Source organism: Rattus rattus, chromosome 7 (assembly GCF_011064425.1).
Source record: "Rattus rattus isolate New Zealand chromosome 7, Rrattus_CSIRO_v1, whole genome shotgun sequence".
In the NCBI taxonomy this organism is placed as follows: Eukaryota; Metazoa; Chordata; class Mammalia; order Rodentia; family Muridae; genus Rattus; species Rattus rattus.
This window is the reverse complement of record NC_046160.1, coordinates 92,544,155-92,570,374: the sequence shown is the minus strand read 5'-3', so window position 1 is coordinate 92,570,374 and position 26,220 is coordinate 92,544,155. Positions and strand designations below refer to the sequence as shown.

The following is a 26,220-nucleotide window of genomic DNA, read 5'->3' as shown; positions in this document are numbered from 1 at the left end:
TTGAAAGAGAGACTTCAACTATACAGCTATTGGGAGGTCATTATCCACTGCTTCTAAGACTATTGATTTTTACTAAATTTATGTATGTGTAGTCATAAAGTATGTTTCATATTTTTCAATGTTTATACAAAGCCTTTGGTTTGTTCAATGTAGAAGAGTTAGTTATAACAGGACTTTTATTTATAATAAAAGAATATTAGTAATATGTAATTTTTCAGTATATCTGCATTACTGAATAAAGTAAAGAAAATACTAATCCTTGTTTACTCAGAACTACTGTACTGTATGGAATTTTATCAAATGCTTTTGTGGGACTTTGCTGTGCGATTGTCTCCTAGTAACATCGGAAGCTACACTCAGTCTCATTCTCATCAATATGACTACCCAAATATTAACTGAACATGGAGGAAACCAATGAACATGCCAAACTGCATGGGAAAAAGGCTCTAAGTCCTTAGCACTACACAAAGAACTACAGGCAAATGAGTAAGGTGAGACTGGGAGAGGTGGCTTGCCACAGGAAAGAGCACATCAATTGCTTGTCCAGGGTCAAATGGTCAACACTGTAAACATATATACAAGCAATATTATATGGACCCAATAGGTTATATTAAAAATACACACACACACACACACGCAACAATTGATGGAAAGAATGTTAATGGACTTGAAGAAAATTTGGGTGGGAATACAAGGGAGAACTTGAAAGAAAAGGGAAGAAAGAAATGTTGTAATTAAGAAACATTTTCTGCCAGGCAATAGTGGCATGTGCATTTAATACCAGAACTTGGGTGGGAGAGGCAGGCAGATCTCTGTACATTTGATACCAGTCTGGTCCACATAGCAAGTTCTAGGGCAGCCAAAACTACACAGAAACTGTTTTTGGAAAAAAAATGCTTTTATGGATCATTTGAGATACCCATAGGTTCATCTAACTATTTATTTTATTAATATGGTTATTCAGGATAGTAAATTATCTGGTGAACATCTTTGTTTAAGTCCATATGATTTTCATTCCTTTTGTGTTAATACTTTATGAAGTTGTTATAATTGTTTTAGACAAGATATTGGTCTATATTTTTCCTTTGTTTCCACTCTCTTTTTATAGTTTTGGCAAGATTTTCTTAGTTCATAATGTGAATTGGGAAAGAGGTCATTTAAGAATTTGTTTCAAAGTTGAAACATATTCAAATATGGCAGTAGAATTGAACTTAAGTTTTCTTAATTAAATTTCATTTCTAATTAAATTAAAACAAAAAGGTAACTTACTATATATGTCTTCAATTTTCATTACATTTCTCATATCAGAATCTTACATTTACAGAATGAACAACTAATGTTATAGTTTATTTAAATTTTCTTGCAGAATAAATTAAGAACAAGAAAAAATTTCAGGTCTTAAAGATAAAATAAGGTATCTAGACCAAATAAGCAAGGAACACGAAGAATTTTAAAAGACACAGAAAGGAATCCATGGAACATGTGACACTACAGGACACTGTGAAAAGCAAAATAAACAACCTTTGACTTACAGGCATAGATGAGAGGACTACCATCTCAGTGGCATGGACCAAACCTTCAACAAGGTTATAGAGGGAAATATCTCCAAACTAATAAAAAGACACACCCATATAAACGAAGCACACAGAGCACAAAAAGACCAGAAAAGAAAATCCCCATGCTACATCATAGCTAAAACATAAACAATAAATAACAAACAAATGTACTGAGAGTTGATATAAAGGATAACCCAGAATAAAAACTGATTACTCAATGGGAACTTTGATAGCTATATGAACCTGTAACAATGAATTTCAACTGCTAAACCATAATGACAACATCAACTGGACCAAACAAATATTCATAGATTATTCTATCAAAACACTAAAGAATACACATTCTATTCAGTAGCACATGGAATCTTTTCTAAAATAAAATAAATATCCTATGACAAAAGACAGATCTTTGCATCCTACCTGATGACAATTCAATAAAATTAATAGCAAAAAACAGTTCAGTAAATATGCCACCTCATGGTTATTATACAATTTGTTAGTATATGATAAATGTGTCAAAGAAGCAATCTATAAATAAAAAAACCTAGGAACAAAATAAAAACGAAAACAAACAACACACACACACACACACGCACACAGACACACACACACAGACACAAACACCCACACACACACTCACACACACACATATATGCATACACACATACACACACATGCACACACACATGCACACACACTCACACACATGCACACACACACAGAGACACACACACAGACACACACACACAGACACACACACACACACACACAGGCGTACACACACACACACACACACACACACACACACACACACACACACACACACAGCATAAGTAAGCAGCCTAAAGATGCACCTACAAAAGTTGGTAAACCAGAAACAAACCAAATTCAGTTGATGGCAAGAGATAGTAAAAGTCAGGGCAGAAATCAATGAAAAAAACTACAGCAACCACAACAGAAACAAATCTAAGATCTGGTTCTTTGAAAAGATAAACAAGATTGATATATCCTTGGTCCCTATTAAAAAAAGAAAGAAAGAAAAAGAAAAAAAAGAGGCCCCAAATTAACAGAGTCAGAAAAAAAAAATGGAAACATGACAATGTACATCAAGGAATTCATAATATTGTAAGGGAATAGGTTAAAAACCAGTTTCCCATTAAGCAGGAAAATCTAAAAGAAAATGGATAATTTTCTCAATTCAGGCAAACTACAAGAAGTCAACATCCAAAACAGATGCATATCAAATGAAAGTACTACAACAAAAAGGCTTCCAGCTAAAAGAAAATCCTAGCACCAGACAGAATCACAGCAGAATCCTACCAACATTTAAAGGTCTACAGCCAGTCATTCTTAAACTATTCAACAAACAAACAAACAAACAAACAAACACACACAGAAGGAGCACTCCCAAACTCTTTCTACAAAGCCAGTATCACTCTAACACCCAAGTTACTGCAATAGACACAGAAAAAGAAGACTATAGAGCAATAAACACAGACTCAAAAATTAATAAAGACCCAACACGCAGCTGAAAGAGTCACATGCTGATACCTCCACCCAACCAATGGACAGAAGCTGGTGAGCCCTGTGGTTGAATTAGGGAAAAACTGGAAGAAGCTGAGGAGGAGGGCAACCCGGTAGGAGGACCAGCAGTGTCAATTAACCTGAACCCCACTGGATCAGACACTGGATCACCAATTAGGCAGCTGATTGGTGATATCACCAGCTGATATGAGGCCCCCAACACATGTAAAGCAGAGGACTGCAGGGTTTGGCCATAGTCAGAGAAGATGCACCTAACCCTGGAGAGACTAGGCGCTCCAGGGATGGGGAGGAGGTCTGGTATAGTGGGGGAGGGGTGGGGACATCCTCTTTGAGATGGGGGGAGGAGGTGTGGGATATGGAACAGTTTGAGGGTGGACTGGGAGGGGGATAAAATCTGGACTGTAAATAAAGATTAAAGAATAAATGAAAAAGAAAAAAGAAAAAGGCCATGAAGCCTCAACCCTACAAATAACTACAGGTAACTGAAGAAAGCTAGACCAGGAGAGGTGGTTTTCCCCATGGAAGGGAACATTAATTGGTTGTTCAGTCCTAAATGGTCAATCCTGAAAGTATACATGAAGTAACATAATATGGGATGAAACAATTATATTTAGGGATACATATATCAGTGTGCAATAACAATTAGTGAAAAAAGAGGCCATGATTTTGAAGGAGTGCAGGGAAGGGTATATGTGAGGGTTAGGGGAGAGGAAAGGGGAGGGATGATACTATATAATTAACTTGCCATCTCAAACATTTTTTTTAAAAGTTAGGACCCTTCCCCTACTTCTTTTCTATTTGGTTTTAATTTATTTCACAAAGCATTTAGACACGCTTTTTTAAAAAAAAATTATTTAATCTTTTTTTTACACTCCGTATTTTATCCCCCTCCTGGTCCACCCTCTGACTGTTCCACATCCCATACCTCCTCCCCCCATCTCCACCCCCTTGTATCCACTAGGATGTCCCCTGCAACCCCTGCATTCCTTTCTTAGATCTGTTAATTTCTCTATCTGGTAGTTGGTATATATTAAAATTCTTTGTGATGTAGAGTCATGAGTTGATATATATCTAATGGCATGTTTGTACCTCTTCTTTCTTTTCCTTTTTAAAAAAATATTTTACTTATATACTCCAGATTTGTTTATTGGATTTTTTAAATTTACATTTCAAATGTCATCCCCTTTCCTGGTTTCCCATCCATAAACCTCCATTCTCCTTCCCCCTTTTTCTAGGAGGGCATTCTCCTACCCACTCACTCACCCCTTCCCACCTCCCTACCCTGACATTCACTTGCTTGGTTAGAATCACCCCAAGGTATTTTATGTTATTTGTGGCTATTGTGAAAGGTGTCATTTCCCTAATTTTTTTCTCAGTCTGTTTATCCTTTGAGTAGAGGAAGGCTACTAATTTGTTTGAGTTAATTTTATATCCAGCCACTTTGCTTAAGTTGTTTATCAGGCTTAGTAGTTCTCTGGTGGAATTTTTGGAGTCACTTAAGTATACTATCATATCATCTGCAAATATTGATATTTTGACTTTTCCTGTCCAATTTGCATCCCTTTGACCTCCTTCATTGTCTGATTGCTCTGGCTAGAACTTCAAGAACTACATTGAATAGGTAGGGAGAGAGTGGGCAGCCTTGTCTAGTCCCTGATTTTAGTGGGGCTGCTTCAAGTTGCTCTCCATTTAGTTTGATGTTGGCTACTGGTTTGCTGTATATGGCTTTTACTGTGTTTAGGTATGGGCCTTGAATTCCTGATCTTTCCAAGACCTTTAATATGAAGGGGTGTTGAATTTTGTCAAATACTTTCTCAGCATCTAATGAGATGATCTTGTGGGTTTTTTCTTGAGTTTACTTACATAGTGCATTATGTTGATAGATTTCTGTATACGGAACCATCCCTGCAACCCTGGGATGAAGCCTGCTTGAGCATGATGGGTGATTGTTTTGATGTGTTCTTGGATTCTGTTTGAGAGAATTTTATTGAGTATTTTTGTGTTGATATTCATTAGGGAAACTGTTCTGAAGTTCTCTTTGTTGGGTCTTTGTGTGGTTTAGGTATAAGTGTAACTGTGGCTTTATAGAAGGAATTAGGTAGTGTTCCTTTTGTTCCTATTTTGTGGAAAAGTTTGGACAGTATTGGTATGAGGTCTTCTATGAAGGTCTGATAGAATTCCACACTAAACCCATCTGGTCCTGGGAAACCTCTTCTTTTTAACAGGTCATTTATTCTACTTTCATTTTTGGGGGTGAGGGAGAGAAAAGAGTGTCTTCTGTATTTAATTGTTATAATGAGCATGTATGGGAATGTTATTTACTCATATAGAGGCAACTTATGAAAACTAAGAGATGACTCTCCTTCTTCCAGCAACCATTAACTGTTTCTAATTCCTCAGCAAGTGCTAGGAACTTATAAAGTCATTCCTATTAAAGATGGAACTATAACCATTTCCTGCATGCTATGCTTTTCCCCCCTGAAGTTTTAATTTTTAAAATGTTCTTATTTTATTTATTTTTAATTTTCCTTCACTCTTTCTAATTTTTGTACTTTGCTGTTTGTAAATATTCTATGATATCATTGGATCTAGTTGGTCTGATGCGATTTTCAAGTTCTACATTTTTTATTATTTGTCTGATTGTTCTTTCCAATATTGCATGTGTAGCATGAATTTTCTGACTAGTTTTGTAGAAATATACCTTCAAATCTTTCAATTTTTGTTCATTTATTTGCATGGCCAGTAATTAAGTGCATAATAAATATCGGTTTAGTTTTCTTATATTTTTAATTATGTATTAATGGAAGCAAGGAGAGGGTGTCAGATCTCCTAGAGGTGAAGTTACAAGCAGTAGTAAGCAAACTGACATTGGTACCAGGAATTGAATTCAGGTACTCTGAAAGAACAGCAATTGTTCTTAATCACTGAGCTATCTTTTCAGCTTTCTAAAGTTTTTAGACTGTGACAGAATCATGTTATACAGAAATTTTCAGAAATATATTATTGTTTCTTGTAAACATCTCTAGATGTATATATTTTCATGTGTGTGCAGGTTGCATGTATGTATGTATGTATGTGTGTGTGTGTGTGTATGCGCGCGCGTGCATGTACTTGTCGGGTTGTACAAGCATGTATATGTACATGCACATGGATGATGGGGGTCAACCTCAGATATTGACCCTCAGGTGTCATCCATCTTAGTTTTTGAGACACATTCCTTTAATGATCTAAATCTCCCCAATGAAGGCAGACTTGCTGATAGGCTGTCCAGTGAGCCCCAGGGATGATGCACCTGCCTTCACTTTCACAAGATGACAGTATGTCCTAAAACTGTCTTAAAACACACACACACACACACACACACACACACACACACACACACACACACACACACACACACCACACACACACAGGTTCTGGGGACTGAACTCAGGTCACAATGCTTGTAGGTAGTCACTTTAAAGACTAAGCTTCCAGCCTCCTTGTAAACATTTTAGAATTTAGGATTGTATTCTTTACGATTTAAAGGCTATTTCACCTGATACTGCTATAGCCACTATTGCTATGCCATTTTATTTAAACTGACTTTCCAGAATCTTTTTTTCTTTCTCTTTTATTGTGGTGCCTGTGTGTGTGTGTGTGTGTGTGTGTGTGTGTGTGTGTGTGTGTGTGTACACGTGCACACGCATACATCTGTATGCACGGGTTTATCTCTGCAGTGCTAGGAGACAAAACAAGGGCCTTATGGATTCTAGGAAATGCCCTCCTACTAATCTATGACTGCAGTTAATTTACCCTGCTCATTTTTAATTTATTCTTAGTTCTCTATCTAAAATGAGTATCATGAATGCAGCAAACAGATAAAATAAGCTTGCAGAAACCTACTTTTCCATTTTACTAGAGTGTTTAACTTCTTTATGTTTCAAATGTAAGGAAAGGCTATGTATCATTTTAGGAATTTTTCATATGCTTTATGTTTAAAAAATGTCATCCTCCATCAATATTATTACCTTATTTTGCATTTAGTTGTTTCTTTTAAGAAAAAGAAGCATTAAAAATCCCTTATCACTTTCTTTTTTGTATGTTCATAGCCATTTTCTATGTGGTTACTATGGAAATTCCATTCAGTATCATAAAAATATAATGTTATAATTTGTTTCCATAATTGTACTCTCAATGGTATGTAGAAACTGCCCTAAAGTTTTTCAGTTAGGGATTCCATAAATTATATCTTAATTTACTATGTGTTCCAATGAGATTAATATTTTACACATATCTCATGAATAGTATTGTGTACTTGCTCTCCATAAGTACATTTTTTTCTAGATTTTTTTCCCTTCAGAAATGTTTTAGGTTTGATGTCCTTTAGTGTGTGTACTGAAGTGGGTTGGGGAGGGTGAACCGCGATGACTGGTTTGGGGGAATGGCTTGCAATGGATCTCAAATAATTTATCAGTTATATTTCATGTCCTCTTCGTCTGAGGTTAGCTCCTTCTGTGGGTTCTGTTGGTGAGTCTTTGCCCCAGTGTGCAAGGACACCCCTTTAAGTGTGAAATTTTGTATGTAGTGTTGTGTGTGTACATGTGTGTGTACATGCACACTTTCTTTTCAAGAATGAATTAGTATTTATTCTTATTCCTTAATAGTTTACTTACTTAATGTGTGTGAGGGGGTCACAGATGTACAGCATGTGTGTGAATGACAAGACAACTTTTGTGACTGACTCTTTCCTTCCTTTTGGTTTCTGGGGACTAAGCTCAGATTAGGCTGCATGGTAAGTGCTTTACGTCATGAGTCATCTAATTTTAGATTAAAAAAGCAATTTCCATAAAATAGCTTATTCAAACCACACTTTTGCATCTGAGAATTAATTTTTCATAAAACTATTACTTTCTGTCATCCATTTTCTGAAGGAAACTCATTTGCCTTCACAGCAGAGCAGGTATGGTAACAATACATATTCTTTGCTTTTGTTTATCTGAGACTACTTGGATTTTTTCTCTCATTTTGGTAAAGAGTTCTTAAATTCACCTTTCCCCTTTATTATTAATTTTACTTTTCTCTTTCAGCATTTAGAATTATTCAATTCACTGCTTTCTAGCTTGTGATTCATTTTTTCTTTTCTTTTTCTCTCCTTTCCTTTGTCTCCCAAGCAATCACTTAATAGTCACGTGTCATCATGCTTAGCAATCCCATGTTTGATGAAAAAAAAAAAAACTCAACTATTTTATTTTCTTGGCTGAGGTAGAAACCTAGGGAAATGGAAACTCCCAGGAATCCATGAGAGTGACCGTAGCTAAGACTCCTAGCAATGGGGATGTGGAGTCTGAGTCCACCTCTGTAATCAGGCAAGACTTCCAAAGGAGGGACTGAGACACCAACCCAGGCACGACACTTTCGACCTACAATGTGTCTTGTCTACAAGATGTGCTGGGGTAAAGATGGTGCAAAAATTGTGGGAGTGGCCAATCAATGACTCATCTAGCTGGAAGCCCACGCTGTAAGAGGAAGTCCACCCCTGAAACTTGTTGGCGGGCCAGGAGCTAGAAGCTGGATAGTACAGAGACCCATGATAGAACCAAACACAATTGCAAAAATTATTCCTAATGATATTCTGCTATACTCACAGACTGACATAGATCTAGACCAATTGTCATCAGGGAGGCTTCACCCAGCAACTGATGAAAACAGATGCAGAATCCCACTACCAAATAATAGGCGGAGCTTGGGAATCCCATAGAACAGGGAGGATTGTAGGAGATAGAAGGATCAAGGACATCACACGAAAACCCACAAAATCAATTAACCTGGGCTCATAGGGACTGAACTGACAACCATTGAGCTTGCATGGTACTGAGCTAGACTCTCCAAATGTGTTACAGTTGTGTAGGTTGTTCTTGTGGGACTCTTAACAGTGGGAGCAAAAGCTGCCTCTGACTCTGTGGCCTGTCTGTAGGAACTTTCCCGATACTAGGTTCCTTGTTTAGCCTTAATAGAATAGGAGATATCTAGTCTTACTGCAACTTGATATGCCATGGCTAATTGATATCCATTTAGTCTGGCCCCTTTCGTAGGAGAACAGAGGAGGGGTGGGTAGGGTGGGGGATCTGAGTTCTGGGTAAGTGGGTACAGGAATGGGAGGAGAGGTGGGAGGGGAAACTGCAGTTGGGATGGAAAAAAAGACTATGTTATTGAAAAGGCAGGTGAGTTTGCTTATACCTATAATATCAGCACTTGGGAGGACAGAAGCATGACCAGGAGTTCAAGGCTAGCTAAACTAGGTTACATCATATTTTCTTTCGAACAATCCAAAATGGAACAAAATTTACCTGAGAGCAGGCATCTTTCTGTATCTCCCTTTGCCTCTTTGTCTTGTGACACATTAATTACAATGCACTGTAGTATGAGGTTCTCAGAACTTAGTGACATTTGGGACTTCCTCAGCTTCTGTTATTTGCAGGTTTATGTTCTGTCAGCTTGATATCCATTCCTATCCTTCTTCTCCTTTTAGGCATGCATGTCTGCTGCATATCCATAGGTACTCACCTTCAGGTCTGTTTATCTTTCTTTTTCTCAGAATTATCAAGGCCAATGATATTGTTTATGCTCAAAATTGCTTTTGAATCCTAAACTTAAAATTTTACCTTGGTTCTTGTACTTTGCAACTTCATAGTTTATTCTTGGCCTAAAAAATATTTTCTGATACATACTTTCAGTCACACATTGTTTTCTTGATTTTGTAAATATCTGTGATTACTTCTCTGGTCATCTAAGGGTGGTTGTTTTAAAAAGCTTTTTCTAGTAAGTTTACCACTTGGTCTTTATCATAAATATTTTATCAATTGCTTGCTTTATTTGAATTAGCTATATTTTATCTTCACTGTCTTAATATTTATTAAAAATCGAAGACTTAAATGTTACAATATGGTAACTTAAGATATGAGTATTCTTTTCTACTAGATTGCTACTTGAAAAAATATATTATAGGCACTTTCTAAGTTGAAAAGCAGCCTGAGATAAGGCTTGTTCAGGTCTTCTCTGAGCTTGCATTTTCTTCTAGGTTTACATGGTGATTTTTTTTATTACTTTTTTTTTATTAACTTAAGTATTTCTTATTTACATTTCGAGTGTTATTCCCTTTCCCGGTTTCTCGGCCAACATCCCCTAACCCCTCCCCCTCCCCTTCTTTATGGGTGTTCCCCTCCCCATCCTCCCCCCATTGCCGCCCTCCCCCCAACAATCATGTTCACTGGGGGTTCAGTCTTAGCAGGACAAAGGGCTTCCTCTTTTTTTTTTTTCTTTTCCAGAGTGACTATAAATTTTCATTTTCTTTTTTTTTCCAGAGTGACTATAAATTTTAATTTTTTTTTTTTTTTTTTTTTTTTATTAACTTGAGTATTTCTTATATACATTTCGAAGTGTTATTCCCTTTCCTGTTTCGGGCAAACATCCCCTCCCCCCTTCCTTATGGGTGTTCCTCCCCACCTCCCCCATTGCCGCCTCCCCCCCAACAGTCTAGTTCACTGGGGGTTCAGTCTTAGCAGGACCCAGGGCTTTCTAACACTTTTTTTTTTTTTAAGATTTATTCATTTTATTATATATATATAAGTACACTGTAGCTGTTTTCAGATACACCAGAAGAGGGCATTGGATCTCTTTACAGATGGTTGTGAGCCACCATGTGGTTGCTGGGAATTGAACTCAGGACCTCTGGAAGAGCGGTCGGATGCTCTTAACTGCTGAGCCATCTCTCCAGCCCCCAAGGGCTTCCTCTTACACTGGTGATCTTACTAGGGTATTCATTGCTACCTATGAGGTCAGAGTCCAGGGTCAGTCCATGTATAGTCTTTAGGTAGTGGCTTAGTCCCTGGAAGCTCTGGTTGCTTGGCATTGTTGTTCATAAGGGGTCTTGAGCCCCTTCAAGCTCTTCCAGTTCTTTCTCTGATTCCTTCAACGGGGGTCCCGTTCTCAGTTCAGTGGTTTGCTGCTGGCATTCTCCTCTGTATTTGCTGTATTCTGGCTGTGTCTCTCAGGAGAGATCTACATCCGGCTCCTGTTGGCCTGCACTTCTTTGCTTCATCTATCTTGTCTAATTGGATGGGCCACATGTGGGGCAGGCTCTGAATGGGTGTACCTTCTGTGTCTGTTTTAATCTTTGCCTCTCTCTTCCCTGCCAAGGGTATTCTTGTTCCCCTTTTAAAGAAGGAGTGAAGCATTCACATTTTGATCATCCGTCTTGAGTTTCATTTGTTCTATGCATCTAGGGTAATTCAAGCATTTGGGCTAATAACCACTTATCAATGAGTGCATACCATGTGTGTTTTTCTGTGATTGGGTTACCTCACTCAGGATGATATTTTCCAGTTCCAACCATTTGCCTACGAATTTCATAAAGGCATTGTTAGAAATTGAAGAAGACCTCAGAAGATGGAAAGATCTCCCATGCTCGTGGATTGGCAGGATTAATATAGTAAAAATGGCCATTTTACCAAAAGCGATCTACAGATTCAATGCAATCCCCATCAAAATACCAATCCAATTCTTCAAAGAGTTAGACAGAACAATTTGCAAATTCATCTGGAATAACAAAAAACCCAGGATAGCTAAAACTATCCTCAACAATAAAAGGACTTCAGGGGGAATCACTATCCCTGAACTCAAGCAGTATTACAGAGCAATAGTGATAAAAACTGCATGGTATTGGTACAGAGACAGACAGATAGACCAATGGAACAGAATTGAAGACCCAGAAATGAACCACACACCTATGGGCACTTGATTTTTGACAAAGGAGCCAAAACCATCAAATGGAAAAAAGATAGCATTTTCAGCAAATGGTGCTGGTTCAACTGGAGGTCAACATGTAGAAGAATGCAAATTGATCCATGCTTATCACCCTGTACAAAGCTTAAGTCCAAGTGGATCAAGGACCTCCACATCAAACCAGATACACTCAAACTAATAGAAGAAAAACTAGGGAAGCATCTCGAACACATGGGCACCGGAAAAAATTTCCTGAACAAAACACCAATGGCTTATGCTCTAAGATCAAGAATCGCCAAATGGGATCTCATAAAACTGCAAAGCTTCTGTAAGGCAAAGGACACTGTGGTTAGGACAAAACGGCAACCAACAGATTGGGAAAAGATCTTTACCAATCCTACAACAGATAAGAGGCCTTATATCCAAAATATACAAAGAACTCAAGAAGTTAGACCAGGGAGACAAATAACCCTATTAAAAAAATGGGGTTCAGAACTAAACAAAAAGAATTCTAGCTGAGGAATGCCGAATGGTTGAGAAACACCTAAAGAAATGTTCAACATCTTTAGTCATAAGGAAATGCAAATCAAAACAACCCTGAGATTTCACTCACACCAGTCAGAATGGCTAAGATCAAAAAACTCAGGTGACGACAAATGCTGGCGAGGATGTGGAGAAAGAGGAACACTCCTCCATTGTTGGTGAGATTGCAGACTGGTAAAACCATTCTGGAAATCAGTCTGGAGGTTCCTCAGAAAATTGGACATTGAACTACCTGAGGATCCAGCTCTTGGGCATATACCCAAAAGATGCCCCAACATATAAAAAAGACACGTGCTCCACTATGTTCAGCCTTATTTATAATAGCCAGAAGCTGGAAAGAACCCAGATGCCCTTCAACAGAGGAATGGGTACACAAATTGTGGTACATCTATACAATGGAATACTACTCAGCTACATGGTGATTTTTCAAACAGGGCACATATGGTTCCTTGTGCAAATTCTAACACTAAAATCCTCATGTGACATAATAAAATAGTAAAATAAATATAGTCAAGAAAGGATATTATAAAAAGACTTAAATGGGACTGGAGAGATGGCTCAGAGGTTAAGAGCACTGACTGCTCTTCCAGAGGTCCCGAGTTCAATTCCCAGCAACCACGTGGTGGCTCACAACCATCTATAATCAGGTCTGGTGCCCTCTTCTGGCCTGCAGGCATATATGCAGACAGAAAGCTGTATGATGAATACATAATAAATAAATAAATGTTAAAAAAAAGACTTAAATGGAAACTTTAGAATTGAAAGAAAAATTTATATAAAGTTTAAATAAAAATTCAACTTTAGAATAGAAAGTTTATTTGAGCAATTCTGGGTTAAAAGTTTTGAGGGAGATAGATGGCTGCATCCCTCATCCGAGGGCCATGCCTAGCAGCTCCATATCATCTCTAAAGGTTCTCTCTCCCCTTTGTTGGGTTCAGCTAATGTTATCCCCATGGGGTCCTGGGAGCCTCTTGCTTTCCTGACATCTGGGACTGACTTTCTGTTGGCTTCCTCCGTTTCCCATTGCTACACACCTCTGTTCAATATCCTGACCCTCTGTCCATCTCCCACACCTAATCCTGCCACCCGCTCCCCACGACAACATCACTGAATAAATTCAAAGGCAGACTGGGAGTGAGAGAGGGATGGCAGAGAAATATTGTGAGATAACAGATTGAAGTAGACCCTAAAGAATCTTGGAATATTCACTATTAACAGATTAGATTTTCATTCCAGGAGTCACACTGGAGAAGAGACTGAAATTTGTTCAGGGAAACCAGCCCCAAAACTAATGGTTAACAGATTTCCAAATCTGACAGGCCTAAGTTTCTAGGTTCAAGAGTCTCAGTAAATGCAAAAGGAAAATCTTAACAAAACTATGCCAGGCACAGTATCACATTATGGAAATTAAAATGAAGGAAAAAAGTTCTTCAAAGAGTCAGAGAAAAATAGCGATTACATATAAAAGACAACAACTTAATTGCTTAATATTTCTTTGTGAATTATGGAGTCAGAAAATGGTGGAATAAAGTTTTTTGTTTTGTTCATATATAATGAAAGAAGAGAAAATCCAACAAAGAATTCTACTTGCAGTAAAAATATATCTCTTCAGTATAAAGATGAGATGAGGAGAAATGTCTGGAGGCACAGGTAAAAGAAAACTTTTGCCATATTTTTTTTGTAAATTAGAACTCTCAAATAATGGCAACAGACTAGGAATCAGCTGTTGTTCTAACCACTGTACAGGTTAAGTTATTTGATGAGAAATATCTGGAGTTGCGAACACCTTCATTTTATAGATGAAGAGGCTAGCAAATACCACTATGTGCTGTCTACAAAACCATTTGTATAAAACAACACACAAGTAACTGCAATCAGAATCAGCATTTGAAAGAGATATGACTGACAATTTATTTTATCTATGTATCACTCTTTATGGAGGAACTGCAAGGTAAATCCCTCAAAGCATCAGTTTCTTTAGGAAGAGAGACCCTTAAAACAGGTCAAAGACTAATTTTTTTGATTACCTATAAAACGAACCTTTTCTAAACTTTGTTTCTTCATTCCTTCCATTCATTCTCCTTTCCTTCCTTTCTTTTTTGAGATTCTCATTTTATTAATTTTCTTTTTTGTTTTTTAATTAATTATATTTACTTATATCCCAGATGTTGCCCACTCCTGGTACCCTCTCTCAGAGTTCATCACCGAACCCTAGCCTACTCCCTTCCCTGGGACATCAAGTCTCTACAGGATTAGGCACATCCTCTCCCACTAAAGCCAGACAAGGCAGTCCTCTGCTACATAAGAACCTGTATGCTCTTTGGTTGGTGGCTTACTCTCTGGTTATTATTTATTTTAGTTTAATACTTATTAGTTTTCTGGTAATGTTTTGGGAGCTGAGTATCTAAAAATGAATAAGATAAAGAACTGTTACTGATGGATGTCCTACAAACTAGGCAATACGAACATTTAAACAGTTATAAAACAGCATGACATGTACTGTAGGAGAAGTATGCTCAAAAGTCAAAGTGATGAAAATCAGATGCTGCCGAAAGGTACCAACGCTCTAATCATGGCTGTTATTGAAACATTCTTAAGAAGGCATGGAAAAACAAAGACAAAGAAAAACAAAACAACAACAATGACAAAAAAAAAAAAAAACCAACCAACCTCCCCACAAAAGAAAACAACAAAATAATCCCAGTTTCCTTATTCCATATTTAACAGAACCTGCTATATCCATTCAATATTTGTAAAAAGATCTTACTTAAATCAACTATAAACAGAATGGTTTACCACAATGAAATATTACTTATCTATTAAGAATGATAAAATTATGAAATTCTAAGGCAAATAGATGGAATCAGAAACATTCATTCTAAATGGGAAAACTCAGAACCAGAAAGACAAATGCCACAATGAGAAAAGTTTTTTTCTCATTTGTGAATATTAGGTTTGAATCTATAGGTATGTATCCTTCTTTTGGAATACCCATAGAGGTCATAAGGGCCCATAGGAAGAGGTATTGAATAGAGGTGGGATAGAATGCTGTGGTATAAAAGGTAAAAGGAAATTAGAAACTAGGAAAGATTAAGTTGAATTAGGATAAAGGAGAGCTGGGAAGATGAGGGAAACTGATATATGGATGCCTACTACCCTACTAGACAAAAGAAACTAACATAAAAACTCATGTCCCTAGAATGGTATACTTTTTTTTAAGAGTTGTGAGGTCCCAAAGACCCCCAAGCATCATAGACTATTGCCAATGTTGCTGGTCCATTACTTGCTGCTGAAGATATTACATGCTTGAGTCATAGAACATGAAGAAATCAAGCTGGCACAGATCTGGAAGCTTGAATCCTACCAAATAGCTTTCATAGTGGTAGCTAGCTGGTACTATAAAAGCTACTAGAGGAGAAAAGTAAGCATCAATCTTTCTGAACTGGGAACTCAAATTAGATAGAATAATGCCTGGCCTGGCAAGACTCTCTCCATTTGTGCAATAGTGGCATCAATATCATGGGAGTAACTAACCACTTTCGGATTGGACTTAAGGCCAGGTCCCAAGATAAAACCCATATCTAGCATCATTACTGGGGAAAGAACCCATACCTAGACAAATACTAGATGCTAAGAAACTAGTATCATTTGATATGTAGGCATTGAAGTAAACCATTTCCCAATGATATTATACCCATAAATTAAGATATCTCTCAAACTTCATCAGAGAATGTCTTTTTGCAGTATATGATGATCAGTGTAGAGATCCACAATGGCCAACAAGCAGAGAGTAAGAGACAGAAGACTGTTAGCATGCTCATGGATCAATGACATAGACAGAATGACAGAAGTAATAGCTAGATACAAGAAAATGTTGTCTTCTGGAAACAGCAGGGCATACACTCAAATGAACTCAGGTAGTACGACAACATGCATAAGATCAGTAAAGTCCAAGCCAAACCAATCTAAGTGTGGACAGGAGAGTTGGACATGAAATTCCACTTAGATGAAAAGTTATTGGCAATTCTTAGCTGTTGAGAGAGGGATATTTGCTTTTCTATAATGTAGCCCCTGGTAAGTCTACTTCCAGTGGCAGGCCACACATGTAAGAGTATTTGTGCAATATACATTATCCTTGATAAGGGTGAAAAAGGACCCAATGTTGGGTGGGAAGGGAAAGGTCATGGATATGGGAAGAGTTGGTAGAGGGGAGAAAATGATCAAAGCATGTATAAAAGTCTTAAAAATCTAATTTTATAAAGTTATAATGTCTCATATTATTTTAATTTCATCTATATTTATTAACTTTAGCATTATAATACTGTATATACATATGGCAGTAAAGAGAATATGATAACTGATGATTCATTCATAGCTATAACTCCAATGCCTGCCACTAATGAAATATAAACTTAATTCAAGTAAGAGGAAAACCATTTTGAATAACATGTAAATAGGTACCTTAGCTTTTATACTCATAATTTACACAGAATTTAAGTGGCTATGCTATGCAGCTGAGGATGGCCTTGTTGGGCACCAATGGGAGGAGAAGCCCTGGGTCCTGCTAAGGCTGGATCCCCCAGTGTAGGGGAATGTCAGGGTGGGAAGGTAGGAGGGAGTGTGTGGGTGTGAGAGGAAGCAGCCTCATGGAGGCAGGGGTGGGGGGATGGGATAGGGGGTTTATGGGTGGGAACTGGAAAGGGGAATAACATTTGAAATGTAAATAAAAAACATCCAATAAAAATATGCTAGTTATAAAGTTATGAATTTATAAAGTTGTATATTTTTGGCTACTATGAGATTAAGTGTAATTATTCAAAGACCATTAAAAGAGACCCTGACTAAACGAACAGGTTAATGGTGTATATTCTGCTCATTTATAGGACTATAATCTAATATTTGCTAAAATACTAAGAAACCATCAGATAAAGTAGAAATGTCACCAGCTATGCCTATAAAGCAGTTTTAAATATACTAATTTAATACAATAATATACTGATTAATATATTTATATTTAATAGAGCAATCTAAATATACTAAATTACCCAGAGACTATCATTATGAATTAAATTCTTTTTATGATTGCACATAAATATGTCTGTTTGTAAATTCAAATCAAAGTTCCTAACATATGAGATACGTGATTTTAATAAATTTTTCTGATTCATTGCATTAAACTATCACCTAGTTAGAGTTAATAAATATCAATTGGTGATTATAAATAATCACAAAAAGTATAACGTTATATTTTAAAGAATTCAACTCTTATGCATTAGGACTGCTGACATTCAGCAATGATAAAATAGTATCTAAATGTTTAGCAAAAGTAAAAACAAAACCAAAAAGAAAAAAAGAAGGATCTGCTTGAGACATAGCTATAGAGACCAAGACTCTTTAACTCTGGATAAAACGAAATGAACCTACTAAGTCTTGTGTCTTAAGTACTATTCTAGGGTAGTGATCTGTAGTCAGTAGGTTCACTTTCTTTGCAATCTGTGGTGGCTTTCTTACCAGAGAGCATGCCCAGAGGTGTAACATTAAGTGATCCCATCAGCATTGCCAGGGCCATCCCTGGCGCTTCCCGTTTTATTACTTCTTTTGTGGCCTAAAAATTAAAAATTAAAAAGAAGACTGAGGGAAATAAAAAAAAAAAAAAAAAAAAGGAAAAATAAAAGGAAAAAAAAAAGGAAAAAAGTCAGAGTAGTAACTTTTACTCTAAGATAAACCATATTTTGTTTCCTCAACCATTTAGATTTTTATAGTCAGTCAGCTCAGTTTTTGAGGATCACTGAATATTGGCTATTGACTAGGAAAATACAAAGAATGGTACAAGTCCCATCTTATCCTTCTCATTATAGTTTCAAAGTATTTGATAGAAAACCCATCTTCTCTGGTAACCTGAAATCCAAACCAGGAAGCCTCAGATTGCTGTGACAGTTTGAGAAATCTCAGATGTGTAAGAAGACTGGGCACTAGCATTGGTTGTTCTTAGGGTTTTTATTTGTTTTTAGTTTTGTGGTGCTGGGAATGGAACCCAACACCCTGTGCATGCTAGGCAAGAACTCCACTATTAGCAGTGGCTATAAGCTACATCCAAAGTTTGCCTATTATGATGAAATAAAAATTACTTCTAAAATATATTCCTACTAGTTCTATGATTTTATAACATGGTAAAAGAGACAAGAATACCACCAACTTCCCCATAAATTAGTTGGAAAAAAATTACAATCTCAATACACATTAGTCACTGGTTTAAAAATAATAAAGTGATAGGATTTATTATACTAAGAGTTTATGATATGACATGGTTAAAGAGAAAGGTACTTGAACCAGGAATAAGTTAGTGTAGAAGACAGAAATATTATATTTTCAAACAGTAGCAATATAAGCATACCTTGGAAATATTCTAGGTTTGGTTTCAGACTACCATTGTTAATCCAATAGAACAATAAAGCACATGAACTTTTTGGATTCTGAGTGCATATAAAAGTTATGATTACATTTCCTTTATTTACATTTCCAGATATCATAGCATTATATCTAAAAAGGTACAGTAATGAAATACAGTGTTGGAAAATTATGTTAATCATCATCTGAACCTTCAGCCAGTCATAACAGCACTTTAAGTGTAGGCCTTGATCTTATTGGCTGTTGTCTGATCAACAGACATAAATAATGAATGAATAAGTTTAGACTACAGGAAAAATTAGCAAATTCAACACAGACACGTGGTAACATATATTGGGAAAAATGGCATTATTCTTGCTCTGCACAGGGTTGCCTCAACCTTTAACTTGCAAGACACTGGTATTTATGAAGGTTATACCCTAGAATTATAGAATATGAGGTATGATTGTGTATTGCATTTAATGGTAAAGATAAGCTTTAGGATAAAATTAGGAACAAAACACTTAACCCATTTCTAGCAATCTATTTCTACAAATGAAGGCAGTTACAATAACTGGGAATGACTAGGAAGAAAAACATGCAAAATCAAGTATTCTAGTATGCAGAAAACAAGCAAAGTATGAACAATGGCAGAATGCAGACAAGTCGTGACTGCAGCTGGTCAATGAGCCAGAGCTCTGAGTACGGCTGCATCTGTGGCCAGCTGTTGTCTCTGAGCAAATATCTGACAGAACAGTTAAAGCAAATCAGGTATGCACTAGATACTCGTACAGTATAATCTTTAGGGCATATATAAATGGGTAATTTGTTCCTAATATTTATATAAAATATGGGATTCCCAGAACTGATAAATCTCCTAGCCCACTGCACCAAGAATAGCATAATATTTAATAACAGCAGTTGCTTCTTAATCAACTCTTCTTTAATGAGGGGGCACCACAGGTAGTAGAAAACAAAAACTTAACTTCAACGTTTTAAAATGAATTGATATTAAGTTTAAAGCTGAAAAATAATGAGCTGCTAAACCTCATTTTCATTGTATGAAACCAACCTGTTCAATATAAATTTGAGGTTTTATGACATGACACATCATTTCTGCTGTAAACCATTCTATTGACGTTTAAAACTTTCAGGAAACTAAAAATCTAAAGTGCTAAAAAAATCAATCAAAGGGAAGTTGAGCATAATATGAAATATTATAGCAGAATTAGTCCTTCATTGGCCACTTTAAAAAGTCATCATAAAAGCACTGCTTAACTTTTAATGAATGGGTTTAAATACAGTTTATTTCCCAAAGAGTCACATAGTAGCTTAAACCTTGGTGTGACAATGTTGAAGTTGGTACAAGGGTGATGTAGTATCACTTCTGAACTCAGTTTTTTTAATTTATTTATTTTTAGTGAATATTTTATGACTTTATATTTCAAATGTTATCCCCTTCCCCCCTTTTGCATTCCCATCCCCTCCACCTGGTTTTTATGAAGATGCTCCCACTCCCACCCACCCATCCCCACCTTAACACCTTAGCATCCCCCACACTGGGGAAATGAGCCTTCACAGGACTAAGGGATTCTTCTCCTATTGATGGCAGACAATGCCACCCTCTGCTCAATATGTGGCTGGAGCCATGGGTTCCTTCATGTTTACCTTTTGGTTGGTAGTTTAGTCCCTGGGGTGTCTGGTTGGTTGATATTGTTGTTCTTCCTATGGGGTTGCAAACCCTTTCAGTTCCTTCAGTCCTTTCTCTAACTCCTCCATTGGGGTCCCCTTGCACAGTGCAATGGTTAGTTGCAAGCATCCACCTCTATATCAGTAAGGTTCTGGCAGAGCCTCTCAGGAGACATTTTTGTCAGGCTCCAGTCAGAAAGCAATTCTTGGCATCAGCAATAGTGGCTGGATTTGGTGGCTGCATATGTGATGGATCTCCAGGTGAGGCTCTCTCTCTCTCTCTCTCTTTCTCTCTCTCTCTCTCTCTCTCTCTCTCTCTTTAGATCCAATTGATAAGATATAATTGCCCACTTAAACATACAAAGGCCAGTACCATCCATCCCTTAAGAAGATTGATAACAACCTGTAAGTACACAGAGTGGAATCTTTACATCACCCGCCATGGCTTCTCGGCCTCTCTCTTCTCTTCCTTTCCCTTCTTTCCAGTCTCCTCCTCTTCCTTCAAACTTTTCTCCCGTCCATCCTTCCTTCTTATTCAATGACAGGCCTCCTTCTATCTTGTACCTGCCTCACCTGTGACATTACTCCACATTTCACCCTTTTTGTCTAATTAAAATTTTTTTCTCTCAAATATAAGCTGAGCCAACTATTATCATTTTGTAATTAAAAGCATAAAATATATCTAACACCCAGTCCAACACTATATCAGTTAAACAGAACATTTAGTTATCCATTCCAGCTTACGAAAGGCTTAAAATCTATATTATATCTTGGCTAGCTTGTATACTCTCTGATAACTATCTAATAAAATATGTATATTCAGAGTTAAACAGCCTGATAGGTTATGAGACTATAATCAGTCTTCAACCCCGTCAGAAATCTGAGAATGACCAAGTATCTATACACATAGGAATCCTAACACGGCTTCCAGAACTGAGAGGTTGTAGAGACAAATCTCCACTAGCACAGTCCCCTGTTAACAACATGTGAGCGCAAGTCTTCAGCCTTTTGGCCCAAAATCAACAGACAGACTCTTGAAATGCAGATTTTGAAGGGCTGATCACCCTGTCTTGGCAGAGTTTGTCAGTCAACTATTCTGCATAATTTGTCCTTTTCTGGACAGCATAGTCTGCAGATGAAACAGGCAGTTTTGTACAGTAGCCACAAGTATTGCCTCACCTGGAGGTAAAGATGTTCAAATTCTTCATTAACTCTACCAAATGGGAACTGTTAGGAGCAGATATGTCTCAACAAAAGATAAATAACCTTAAATCTCAAATTTTGTGGATTTCTGATGTTTTTGAAAACCATTTACCTATATAAGACAATCTGAACTGTTGTCTTTATAGCTTAATAATATCTTGAAAGTTCTCTCACAAAGTCAGCAATATGTTTGCTATTTGGCCCTTAACTCACATGTGTAATCAACTCAGAAGTTTGTAATGACATCAATAGAAGGACTGGCTCTAAACCTTGTACTTTTAAACTTTTAACAAATAAATTCTATATCAAAGCAAAGATATGATTTTTGCTTAGTTAACAAATGAGGTTACAGTGAACTAGACTTTGGGGGAGGCGGTAATGGGGGAGGGTTGAGGGGAACACCCATAAGAAAGGGAGGGGGAGGGGATGTTTGCCTGGAAACCGGAAAGGGAATAACTTTTCAAATGTATATAAGAAATACTCAAGTTAATAAAAAAAAAAAACAAAAAAAAAACAAAAACAAATGAGGTTACAACTATATAACTCAATCTAGCTAATTCCTCCCTGTTAAATTACAACCATTTCTAAATTCCTCATAAAAACAACTTTAGAATAACCGCTTTCAGCCCCCCAAAGTCCAGGGAATTGGGGTGATGACTCCTCTATAACTTCTTCAAGCTGTACATGGGCGTTGAGCCTATCAGGCTCATTGTTTAGCTTACTTCCTTTTCAAAAAAATGTTTAATGTTCATAATGGGTGTGACTTTGAGTTTTATGGTATTATTATTACTCTGGGAGAGAGTGCAAGATACAAGCTTTTCTAGTTACAGACTAAGAAACACAGTATTTTGGGAGAAAGATTTTGTCTTTGTGTTCTTAAGAAGTGTGATTAGGCTCTGGAAACTTCACAGAGTCATATTGATCAGATTTGATAGAGGTAGGCTGCCTGAAAAAATTAATGCAGGAGAATCAAACAAAAAGAGATTTCGATTCTAAACTTTTGTCTTGAGAGTTGTATTTCACAGAGTGTGCCTACTTGGATTCTTGGTCTCAAGGACTTTCAGCTGGGTCCAGTCAGGACACATTGGCTATAGCATTTGGTGAGGCAGTCTCTTAATGGCCTTTCCTTCAGTCTCTGTTCCAAACTTTCGTCTCCATATCTCCTCCTACAAATATTTTTGTTCCCCCTTCTAAGAAGCACTGAAGCATCCGCATTTTGGTCGTCCTTCTTCTTTAGCTTCATATGTTCTTTGAATTGTTTCTTGTGTCTTCCAAGCTTTTGGGCTAATACCCACTTATCAGTGAGTGCATACTCAGGTTGGAGCATCTTTTGGGTATATGCCCAGGAGTGGTACAGCTGGGTCCTCAGGTAGCACAATGTCCAATTTTCTGAGGAACTGCCACACTGATTTCCAGAGTGGTTGTACCAGTTTGCAATCCCACCAACAATGGAGGAGTGTTCCTCTTTCTCCACATCCTCGCCAGCATCTACTGTCACCTGAGTTTTTGATCTTGGCCATTCTGACTAGTGTGAGGTGGAATCTCAGGGTTGTTTTGATTTGCATTTCCCTGATGACTAAGGATGTTGAACATTTACTACGGTACTTCTCAGCCATTAGGTATTCCTTCATTGAGAATTCTTTGTTTAGCTCTGTACCCCATTTTTTAATAGGATTATTTTGTTCTCTGGAGTCTAATTTCTTGAGTTCTTTGTCTCTATTAGATATTAGTCCTCTATCAGATATAGGATTGGTAAAGATATTTTCCCAATGTGTTGGTTGTCATTTTGTTCTATTGACAGTGTCCTTTGCCTTACAAAAGCTTTACAATTTTATGAGGTCCCATTTGTCAAGTTTGATCTTAGAGCATAAGCCATTGGTGTTCTGTTCAGGAAAATTTCCCCTGCACCTATGTGTTGGAGGCTTTTCCCCCACTTTCTCTTCTAGTAGTTTGAGTGTATCTGGTTTTGTGGAGAAGTCTTTGATTCACTTGGATTTGAGCATTGTACAGGGAGATAAGAATGGGTCAATTTGCATTCTTCTACATGCTGACCTCCAGTTGAACCAGCACTATTTGTTGAAAATGCTATCTCCCCTCACCCCACTGGATGGTTTTAGCTCCTTTGTCAAAGATCAAGTGCCCATAGGTATGTGGGTTCAGTTCTGGGTCTTCAATTCTATTAAATTGATCTACTTGCCTATCTTTGTACAGATACTATGCAGTTTTTATCATGATTGCTCTGTAATATAGCCTGAAGTCAGCTCTTAAGGGAACAAATATATAAAGAGTGAGCCTCACCTCTGACTCCCACTGGCTTGTTGTTTTGCCATATGATCTTCTGCATATAGCCATTTTCCTTTCTGCCTCTCTGCTATGCTGTGATGCATCTTATGGGGGCCTTGCTAGAGGTCAACTTATGGAATCTTTCAACTAAAAAAACTAAAGTCTAAAGACTTTCAATTTCCAAAACTATGAGGCAGATAAACTTCTTATTCTTTGAAATTATTCAATATCTAGTATTTTCTTCTAGCAAAAGAAAAAACATCGAGATACATATATAGATTATGTACCCCACGAAGAATGGCACATTTTAAGGACAAGTAGAAAAATACCAACAGATAGTCAAGAGGGTATATTTAATCTAAAATAGACAGACCAAGGAACAATAGCTATCCACCTAAGAAACTCTACTTATTAGGTGTTCCTGTTTGGTAGTATTCAAAGGATGTGATAATCCAGTGATGAATTAAATAAACTGAGCTTATAAACTGTGACCCCGAGTTAACAAATAATGTGAAAATTGCATGGAAGAGATAAAGTTCATTAAATTTTTAAAGATGCTCTAAAATATATCATAGATTTTCCTAGAACAGTGGATTTCAGTTACCAGAGAATTATTTTATTAGTAACCACTTTTGTGCAAATCTTTCAGGGAAATTTCTAGTTATATGATGGAGTATCTGAGATATTTTTATATTATACTGATTTTCTTTAGGAGATTCTACAGAAGAAATTTTTCATCTTAACTAAAATTGGATAGTCCTCTGCATTGCTATGTTTGCTTTTAAATTACGACGGTATGAATCATGTTGAGTTTATGGAAGTTTGAGAACAGGCCATCAAGTTCATATAGGTCAAAACAGAATAATGTGTTTACAATACGGCATTCTTAAATACATCATCTACAAGATGTGTTTTAGATCTGTAACTAATGCATTTTCCCATACAGTGCTGTAACCTATTTTGAATTATTTTTATGTTTTACAATGACTGGTAGGGTCAAAACCTCATTCTATGTGAAGACAATGCTTCTCTACTATTAGTTTCCAAGAGAAGAGGGCTTAGATCTGTTGCACCACATGGCACAATCCTCAATAAATATTAGTGGAACACAAAAATTAATAAATTATTTTATATTTTATAATATATTAATAAATTAATAAATGTACTCATCTAGATTAGAAATTTGGCTTCACTGTCCATTTGTTTTGTGAATTAAATGAAACTAACCTTTCTAAGCTTCAATATATTTAAGAATAAAACATAACTGCATCTTTTAAGATGACAATGAGAAAATATAAGTAATATAGTATACAATGGCTACAAGAAAAATAATTGTTTTCTGTTTCTTTTTTCCAGTTCAACTTACAGCCGTATAGTTTTGATTGTATCAAACAGATAAACAGAGATAATAGGAAAACATATATACTTGGGAATTTACAACAATTCAACTGTGAAAGCATTGGCTAGTGAAGGAAAGAAACCATACTGAAATGCTCTGACCTTTAGAGAGAAAAAGCCAATTAAGGTGTGTATTGGAAAGACAGGAAATAGGGCAAGAGCTGAGCACAAATATCTACAGCCATATATGAAAGGTACAGCGAAGCATAAACAGAGTAAAGCCTAACGCAAAATCAACAAGGCAAATGCACTTACACAAGAAGATCCAAATAGAAGAGAGGTTGTAAGAAAACACCTTTGTCATTTTCAATCACATATAATAGTAGAATAAAGATAAGAACCATCTGTAACTCGAATGTGTTTACATAAACCATTATCAGTGCTAAAAAGATATTAAAAGTTTGAGATAATTTTATATAATGACTGTTACTATTTCAGATTTTTGTAATTATAAGCTCTTAATTAATCAATTTCTTGAAAAAGTATAGTAGAAATTAGAGTTTCCGTTTTAGATTATGGTTTAGGAACTAGTTGTTGCAAAATAATGATGTTTAGATAACACCTACTTCCTTTGTTTAAGTTTAACTGGTAAATAGTCTATTTTTTCTTGACAAGGTTTTACTATGTAGCTTGGACTAGCTTAGAACACACTATGTGGAAAAAGCTGGCCTTAAGGTGCAGTCTTTTGCCTAAGCCTTCTAAATGCTGAATTGCAGGTATGTAGCCCCATGTCCAGCGTTTAAATATATTCTTAACAATGAAATCTTAACTGCCCATGAAAAACACTAGCCATTTCCTTTACTGTTTATGTGTTAGTGTTATAGTGGTGAGCCTACTTGCCTTTCTTCATTTT

General features: G+C 36.7%; 1 protein-coding gene across 1 annotated transcript in view; it reads right to left on the bottom strand.

The window, feature by feature from the left end:
- Gphn (gephyrin) overlaps window positions 1-26,220 on the bottom strand; it is a 289,114-nt gene that overhangs the window by 225,292 nt on the left and 37,602 nt on the right. Inside the window, exon 2 of the mRNA XM_032907990.1 lies at window positions 17,920-18,012. Within this exon, the coding sequence (XP_032763881.1) occupies window positions 17,920-17,976 (57 nt within the window). The 5' untranslated portion in view covers window positions 17,977-18,012. The remainder of the gene's footprint in view (window positions 1-17,919; window positions 18,013-26,220) is intronic.